The sequence below is a fragment of the Otolemur garnettii genome, unplaced genomic scaffold (genome assembly GCF_000181295.1).
Source record: "Otolemur garnettii isolate 467f Iridium unplaced genomic scaffold, OtoGar3 scaffold00010, whole genome shotgun sequence".
In the NCBI taxonomy this organism is placed as follows: Eukaryota; Metazoa; Chordata; class Mammalia; order Primates; family Galagidae; genus Otolemur; species Otolemur garnettii.
Window position 1 is genome coordinate 8,577,256 of NW_003852405.1, and position 9,027 is coordinate 8,586,282.

Below are 9,027 nucleotides of genomic sequence, written 5' to 3' on the forward strand. Positions count from 1 at the left end.
AGGTCAAGAATGCATGATAACTTGAAGTTATCAATGAGTCTCATAATTTAAATTATATTTACAACCACATGAGTGTGTATTATTTCTTTAAAAATCCATGTTTTCAGACGGAACTGTTGTACTTCATTGAGTTCAACTTGAATACAATTTAAAACTCAGTTACATTTACTCGCCAAAGTGGTACTCAGAATGTTGGTGGTTTTCATCTCATTCTTTACTACCCTTCGATGTTGACTTGTTGAAGTTTCTCTTCCTGAAAAAGAGTGGTTTCTAAACAAACCACATTTATTTCACACCCTAGTTAATCAAGGTAAAAACCCTTTGAAGAATGAGAGAAATTTGCCCCTAACTTTGAGCCCAAAGAGCTACAAGGTCAAGTAGAAAGCCTCCATCACTATTTTTAAAAATGCTCTTCACAAAGGTATCTTTAAAAAAATCAATTTATTAATGTTTAAAAGTTGATAAAGCTATGTGCAAAACGACCCACAAGTCAGAAACCTATTAAATACCATTTTTTTTTAAAAAGGACATTTCTTGGTTTAATTGCACTGAAAACCATGCTAAAGAGACAGTCATATATTTTTATTCTTTGTAATATTTATACACTTCTTCAATTACTATCTAATAAACAGCTGAACTGAAAAACTTCTGATGTTCCCTATCAGTTAAAGTAATGCTTTTAAGGGCACAAGAGGGTGGTAATTTTCTTAAGAAATACACATTCAATGGTGTTAACACACAGGTTAGGAAAAAAGTCCATTAAAATGATCTCCACTGAAACAAATACATTCAAAAATCAGGAAAAGTACTTTTGATACAACAAAATACAACCATCCTGTTGCTCAAAATAAATCACACAACACTCCGAAATACACATCAACAAAAGTGCCAAAGACAGATGTTGCATTTGTTAGACTAATTCATTAAGAATTTTCCCTTGGTTTACAACAGTTAACCCCCGTCAGTTTTCACCTGGTTTTGCGCGCCTGTTTCTCCTATGACCCTAAGGATCCTGGCTAGTATCCCAGGAATAAAGTGGCCTTCCTACACCAGCTCTCGGTCACGGTGACTATGAAACTGCAACACATTTCATTGAAAAGGTGTTTTTCAAAAAATAAAAGTGTCTTCCACCAAATTCAAAAGCCTGATCCGCCTTACATGGAAACTTTGGCCTCAGCAAATGAAAATCGCTTTACACTTCCATGTCCTCACCGCCTGCCTGCTCCACAGAGCCTGCCTGCTACAGACGATGGGGAAATGGACCATGCCACCATTTCAGGTCTGATGGATGCCAGGTAGTTACAATATAAAGTCAAAGAATTTTGAGAAGGGGAGTGAAGGGGAGGGTGGACGGGATGCCCAAAGCATCTCCCGAGAAGCAGAAGTGCACGCTGCGCTCACTTGGGTTTGAAATTAAAGTGAAAGAAAACATCTTCTCCTCAAAGCCCAGACAAAGAGACGCTTTCACATGGGGATATTAGTCTTTGAGGAGGGGCCAAAAGAACCCTTGAGGAGCTTGACAATGCTAGACCTTTGGCTCAGTGCAAAATCAAAGCTTCAAGGGGGAGAGGAAATAGACTCCAGGCCAGGACCTGCTCTCCACCCTTCCCAGCACATTGTTCACAGGAACTAACTCTACCCACCAACACCCGGCACCACCAGGCTGTTCGTACTCTCCCGCTTCCTCCCTCTGCCCGCTCCTCCCTGGCAGCCGTGGAAGCCCAGAGATTCTTCTTTCCAAACACTGGGGTGGTGGGTGGCCATGTTAAGAGCCTTCCAGTGGGTGGGCAGCTTCCACTCTTAGGAGGAAGAGTTGACGTTTCCAGAAGACATGATGGTCTCTGGGTTCTCCCCATCGTCTTTCTGGGGATGGGATGAGTTGTCCGATTTACTGCGGCTGAATTCCATGCCTGCGATAATGGGTCTCTTGAATTTGCCCGAGGAGTCCCCGCTGGGGCACTTGCAGCAGGACATGATCCGGATGAAGGCCCTGCGCATCTCCTTGTTGGTCAGAGTGTAGATGATGGGGTTGGTGCCCGAGTTGAGCACCGCCAGCACCAGGAAGTACTCCGCCTTGAAGAGGATCTCACAGGTCTTCACCTTGCACCCCACGTCCAGCAGGAGCAGGATGAAGAGGGGCGCCCAGCAGGCGATGAAGACGCTCAGGACGATAATCACCGTCTTGAGCAGCGCCAGCGACTTCTCGGAGCTGCGGCTGGCCTTGGAAATGTTCTTGCGGAAGGTCAGACGGCGGCTCCGAGTCCTGACCAGGGAGTAGATCCTGCAGTACAGAATGACGATGGAGAGCAGGAGCAGGGTGAAGACCGTGGTGCAGCAGAGGATATAGTGCTTGTGGTAGAGCGGCAGCACAGTGGAGCAGCTGGGCAGCGCGCCGATGCAGTTCCAGCCCATGATGGGCAGGCCGCCCAGGATGAGCGAGATGACCCAGCAGCCGCTGATCAGCAGAAAGGAGCGGAAGCTGTTGCTGCCGTTGTGGAGTTTCATCTTGAGCATAGTGATGTAGCGCTCAATGGCGATGGCTAGGAGGCTGAACACCGACGCGGACAGCGCTACAAACATACTCCCTTCCCGCAGAAACCACTGCGCGGGGGTGAGCTTGTAGGTGATCGCCCCAGACAAGAGCAGGTTGGCTGTGTAGGCCACTCCTGCCAACAGGTCTGACAGGGCCAGGTTGCCAATAAAATAGTACATGGGTCTGTGGAACTTCTTGGTTTTCCAAATGGTCAGCAAGACAAAGATGTTCTCCAGGATGATGAAGCAGCAGATGAGAATGAACACCACTGAGGTGGGTTTAATGCCGTTCTCCTTGTCCACGCTGATGTTCAGCTTTCCCGTGTAGTTGTAATGCTTGACGATAATATCATAGTTGACATAATCGGAGACAGAGCTGCGCTGGGGCTTGACCCCGGTGGACCCCATGGTGCTGCACTGTGTCCCCAGGGACCCGGGGGTGGCGCTTCTCCAGACGAACGCTAGAGGGCGATGCCCAGCGAGCCCTCACTGGCTGCAGCGGGGGTGCGGTGAGAGATCCAGGTTTTTGTGTGTAGCTGGAGAGGGCCTCGGAAACTGCAGCCTTAAACGAGTCACAGAAAAGAGAGGGTCAGAGAGAAAGCCGCAGCACACTGGCATAATTCATTCTAGCTAAGGCATTGCTCCAGTTTTGTTGCTGTTGACTGTTTTAGGAAAACTTGGGAAGAGCTCAGGAAGAGGAATTAAATATATATATATCATTTCTTGCAGAAAAAGGAAGAGGAGGAAGTGAGAGAAAAAGCAAAAAACTATCCAAATGCAAAATTCCAACTGGACAGTATGAAAATTCTCCGTAGGGTCACATTCATTCCAAGGGAAATGGGAAAACTTTAAAAAACGCCCCATTTTAACTCCACTCGGGCCCTCTTGTCCTTAACTCCACACCTACCCGCCTCCATCACCCCCACTCCGATTTCCAGCAGGGAGATTCTCTGAAGCAGTCACCACCTCAGCGGGCGCTCTCACCACCAGCCCTCCGTCTGGCTTCTGAAAAGACCCAACTGCCAATCTGAGGGCGGTAGGCGCTTCTATGGCCCCACTGCCCCCAGCTCAAAGACAGAAGCACCACCTCCTAATCACCACGTAAGACATCAGGTTTGCACATAGATTATTAGACAGCGCAAGTCATTTCGTGGCTCTATTAATAACTCTGTCGGAGCAGATGTGCTCAGGGTCCGAGGCTGCAGTGAGGTGTGGGCCGCCAGGCCCGCCCCGCCTCGCGGTAAACAGGAAAGCTTAGCGCCTCGGTGAAGCAACTGCCTTTTCTTTCTTCTTCTTTTTGTTTTTTTCTAAAGCCAGTGCAAGTCGATTTAAAGGTATTAAGTGAAAACTATCCATAAGAGATTGCAGCAAATCCTAGAAGTTTCGTACACTAGTTGATTGCATGTATGTTTTTAGTTTAGCCAGAACACATGCGCAAAATAGAGAAGTCAACTGCTGATGGTAACAATGCGTGCCACGACATTTCTAATTTCCAGTGCAAAACTACTCTCCAGAAACTCACATACACGGACCTCTGGTGCACAGCTACACTTACGCGGGCAGTTTCATTTACTGCCACCCCCAACAGACGCCTCCTCTCATAGAACTAGAAAGTTAGAAAAGGATAGCACACGGCACTGGTCAGCAGAAGTGTACTTTTAAGCTGTTTTAAAGTTTCAACACAGTGCAGCAATGTGAGAAAAATGAGATAATGAGGTGGGGGGAATTCCAGTAATTCCCCAGCAGCCGAGGCTGCTCACACCAAGAGGCTCGGCATTTCCTTACGCTGATTCTACACTCTGCTCACAGGCAGTGCAAGTTTAAGCTCTTGCCCCCACCCCCATATTCTTTGTCTATAGGATTTCCAAAAATAAGCGCCTTCCCTTCCTCTCCTCGGACCGCAGCTCCCACTGCCCACACTCCCGCCCCGGTCGGTTCTACAACTGGGAACTAACCCTTTTCCAAACTTCATGAATCACCAGCGCCCAAGAACAATCCCATCCAGTGGGGTTCCTTACTGGCCCAAAAAGGCGAGTTTTCGGAGCCCAGAGATGGATGCTTTCCAAGTTTTTGTATGCTTCGTTCAATTTAAAAATTCGTTTCTAGCACTTAAGCCCTCCCGCAGCGGGGCTCCCCCCGGCCGCGCGGCCGCCCGCAGCCCCCTACCTCGCTCAGGCAGGGCGAAGTTGCGTTCGGAGAGCTCCGGCTCTGCACCGCGCGCTCCGCATCTTGCTGCTGCCCGCGACTGACTGTTTCGGGCTCTCGCAAACTTACTGGAGTCGGGGTCCCCTCCCTCCGCAGTAGTGCACTCCAATGGCCTGTCCCGATCCCCGCTGCCGGCTTCTGCCAGCCCAGTGAAGTCGCCTAGCGCGGCGCCAAGGCTGGGTGGCTCTTTAGGAAGAGACTGGGAGGGGTTAACGCCTTAACCTACACGCCCTCCGCCAGCGACTGGGGGGCTCCCGGATCTGAGCTGCTGAGAAGCACAGTCCAGAAAAGATCTGGGGCAGAAAAAAACAGAAGGGGCGGAGCTTGGTAACCCCTGGATTCTAATGTATAAATCACTGCTCTGGCCCCGCTATCCTCTGCTGCTGGGCAGCGGAGGGGATTCTCCGGAGTTCTGCAAAAGAGGAGGTGGAGAACGCTTGGAAACTTCTCCCAAAAAGTCTTGGGGGGCAGAGAACGACCCGGCGTCTCGTAGCACACCTCTCGGGTTTCTCACCCCCGCAGACTCGGGAGGATCCGAGCTCAGATCTGTGGCCAAGCGCCCCCCTCCCCGCCACCACCCCCGGCCACTTGCAGCGGGCAGGGAAAACTGGAGTCGTGGCCCAGCGAGTCTCGGCCGCGCTCTGAGAAGGAAAGGACGGGGAAGGGGCTGCGAGAGGTAGGGAGGAGGAGAGTGGCCCGGGAAGGAGAATAAACTGGGAGATTCCTATACTCTCTATCTCTCTCTCCCGCGGCTGCCGAGGTGCCGCTGCAAAACTTAGAGGTTTCGGGGGCAGTGAAACGGGCCAGCCTCGGGCTGGCCCGGGGCTTTCCCTCACTCATCTGGACGCTAAGTCAGGCCGTTTGTCCCAGATTCTGGCCAATGGTAAAACATTTGAGGAGGTGGGCTGCTGAGGGGCCCGAGAGATTTAAAGAGCTCGGGCAGCTCAGGAATTTCCAAAGGGGAAGAACCGTCCTGCCCAGCCCTGCCCAGCTGTAGTGAGCGACCCTCTCTCACATTCTTCTTCGGAGGCAACTCAGAGGCCCCCAGATTTCATTACTGCCCCTCGACCATCCTTTCGTTTTGCCTTGATGCTACTTACGAACGTAAGGGTGAGAGGTGGCCTTGGACAGATCTAGCTGAGCGACAAGCTCAGGCACACTTCTGCCGCTGCCTACTGTTACACAAGTTTCCACCCAGTCCCCTGGCCCCTCTGCCTTCACCATCCCGGCAGATGTGAAGTCAAAACTTCCTCCGCTGCGCAGTTTCAGGACACACCCTGTACCTGAAATGACTCAGAAGGAGGCTGAATGAATAAACAACAGGCTCCTGGCTTGGGATTTTGTGAGTTTGCAAAAAAAAAAAAAAAAATTAAGTGACAGTTAATTCAGCATACCCACAAATTCAACAACAGTATGTGCATGCAATGTGGACACTAAGATAACAGTTCTCTAGACTTCAGAATAGACCCTGACTGCGTCTGAGGAGTTATGTCACTTAGAAGGAAAGATGTCCCGTGTCTACTCAGTATAACAGAAGTGGGGGCCTGGTAACACCACCTCCACCCCCATCCCCACACACTCATTACTCTGTAAAGGGAAAGAAATGAGTGTGAATTTCACACCCCTTCTACATCAAATGTGTGATAAATTACTTCTAACAATACTGCTCTGTGAAGCAAGCAAGTATTGTGGCCCATAATATAGCGGCTCAGACAGCTTTAAGTGACTTGTACATGTCCCACCTAGTGAGTGGTAGAGCTGTGTTCCAAACTGAAATATTGCAAATGCCCTGTCTCCTAGCCCAAACACCAGCAGGTGTGAACAGTTACGGGAAGTGTACGTTCCTGAAGGGAGGCAGACCTCCAGATAGAAAGTTTTAAATTTGTCTACGTGTGGCTCCATGCCCGGGCTCAGTGAGTAGGGGGCCAGCCATATACACTGAAGCTGGTGGGTGTGAGCCCAGCTGGGGTCTACTAAACAACAATGACAACTGCAACTGAAAAAATGAAAAATAGCTGGGCGTTGTGGGGGATGCCTGTGGTCTCAGCTACTTGGGAGGCTGAGGCAAAAGAATAGCTTAAGCCCAGGAGTTTCAGGTTGCTGTGAGCTGTCACACCACAGCACTCTACCTAGGGCGACAGCTTGAGGCTCTGTCTCAAAAAAAAAAAAAAATTAGTATGTGTCAACTATATATATGTATACTGATACATATACATACGTGTGTGTATATATATCACCTAATGCATGACCTTTTTAAACCATTCATTTTCTGTATATGCAAAGTATATATATAATATATATATATAAATGCACATTTTTGTTCTGTTTTTGTTTTTAAGAGACAAGGTCTAGCTCTGTTATGCCAGCTGCAGTGCAGTAGCCAAATCATAGCTTGCTCCAGCCTCAAACTCTTGGGCTCAAGTGATCCTCCTGCTTTAGCCTCCACAGTACCTGGGACTACAGTCACAGTGCACCACCTGACTTGGCTAATTTTTTCATTTTTTAAGAGACAGTCTCCCTATGTTTCCCAGGCTGATCTCAAACTTCGGGGCTCAAGGGATCGTCTCAGTTCAGCCTCCTGAGTCACTGAGATTGTAGGCATGAGCCACCACATCTGGCTTTTAATGAATGGTTTCTAAAACCTCACATTGCCTGCCTATGACATCTAAGGTAAGGTTGTATTCTTAGTATTTGTGCACTAGATTCTAAGGGTTAGACATATTCTTTTTTGTTTGTTTGTTTTGAGACAGAGTCTCACTTTGTTGCACCAAGGTAAAGTGCCATGGAGTCATAGCTCACAGCAACCTCAAACTCCTGGTCTCAGGTGATCCTCTTGTCTCAGCCTCTGGAGTAACTGGGACTACAGGTGCATGCCATAATGCCCACCTAGTTTGTTTTTTTTTTTTTTTAATCTTCAATAGAGACAAGGGTATGTTGGGGGTGTGGGAATGTCTCACTCTTGCTCAGGCTGGTCTCAAACTCCTGGGCTCAAGTGATCCACCTGCCTTAGCTTCCCACAGTGCATATTAACTCCTTTAATCCTTACAATAACCTGACAAATTAAATAATATTGTTACCTTAATTTTATAAACAGAGAGACTGTGTTCCAGACATGTTAAAGCCATGCCCATAGGCAGGCTGCAGACTCTTAACCACTACCTCAACCACCACAATGAACCTTCAACAGGTCAAAGAATGTCCTTGGTGAAATCAGTGCTTTTCTTGGGAAGCCATCAGTGAGGACAATGTTCAATATTGATTCAATGTTTTAAAGAGTTCAAATTTCATATTTGTATATAATGATTAAGTAATATTCATTTTTAGCACACGTCTATGAAATATAAAATGTAGATGACCCACTCAGACAAAATTAGAAAGTAGGCAAAGCTGATTCCAGCAATGACTTCCTTACCAACCCCAAGTCTCTAGTTCCCACACATGTCTCTTTCCACTGCTCTCAAGAGAGGTCCTAAGAATTGCATCCTTAAGCCATCTCCTGGCTGCCAGCCCAATTCCCTTTCCGCCGCTGCCTGGAAGCCAAACCCAGTGTTCCTACCTTCCTTCTCAACACATTGAGAAATCAGAGGTTACCATCTGAGGCCCAGTGAATGTTAAAGTTGCTCTGTTCCCAATTTCTGATTTCAAAATAGTTTTGCTGTTCTTTATGCATGCTTTCGTGTCTCTCTTTAAGGGTTGCTGTATAAAATACAGTGCAAATCTTTGGGGCATACACTAATAAAATATGTGTTGTTAATATGTCATTCAAATGTAACTGGGCAAGTTTTTTTTTTTTTTTCTTAAATCTGGCAACTCTCCTCTCTTCCCTAATTGTTCCAGTCATTTTATCACTCCCTTTCCTCTCCCTTAATTGTTGATAAAGATCCAATTTTTCCCTTACTTATTTATTCACAAGAGAATAACTAGCCTTTTACTTCATGGAGAAAAAAGTATGAACACCTCAATTTTCTTTGTCTCCAAGTTCCAACCTAACAGCAACGTCACCCTCCCTTACCTCCTTCCCAACTGTTTCAGAAGTAAACGCAACTTTACTTCTTCCTAATGCAAGCTCTTGTTTATATTGCTATGCTCTGTCTTCCAAACTGTCTAAGACTCAGCTCAATTATTTCTTCTCTTTATACTTTCAATTCTTGGCTTCTAATGACTCTATACTGTCAAACTACCTGAATGTTTATGGGTTTCCTCTACCAAACACTTACTGTCTTCCCCTCATTCTGGGTCACAATACCTCTCACTTCTCTTGTTTGTTAACATTCAAAACTACCACCAAGG

At 47.4% G+C, this 9,027-nt stretch overlaps 1 protein-coding gene across 2 annotated transcripts; it reads right to left on the reverse strand.

The window, feature by feature from the left end:
* Nucleotides 1-424: 424 nt before the first annotated feature.
* Nucleotides 425-5,041, reverse strand: S1PR1 (sphingosine-1-phosphate receptor 1). 2 transcript variants are annotated; one of them, XM_023509912.1, is made up of 2 exons: nt 4,807-5,041; nt 425-3,094 (listed from the first exon to the last, which is right to left on the reverse strand). In XM_023509912.1, the coding sequence occupies exon 2, from the start codon at nt 2,938-2,940 to the stop codon at nt 1,801-1,803; it is 1,140 nt and encodes a 379-aa protein (XP_023365680.1). In that variant the 5' UTR covers nt 2,941-3,094; nt 4,807-5,041; the 3' UTR covers nt 425-1,800. The 2 variants fall into 2 exon arrangements, with proteins under 2 accessions (XP_023365680.1, XP_003784153.1); XM_003784105.2 differs by having other exon boundaries at nt 4,699-5,041.
* Between the last annotated feature and the right edge of the window lie 3,986 nt (nt 5,042-9,027).

Bases quoted from the DNA above. Each gene is read 5' to 3' on its own strand.
- S1PR1 (XM_023509912.1), bottom strand. From the start codon at position 2,940: ATGGGGTCCACCGGGGTCAAGCCCCAGCGCAGCTCTGTCTCCGATTAT.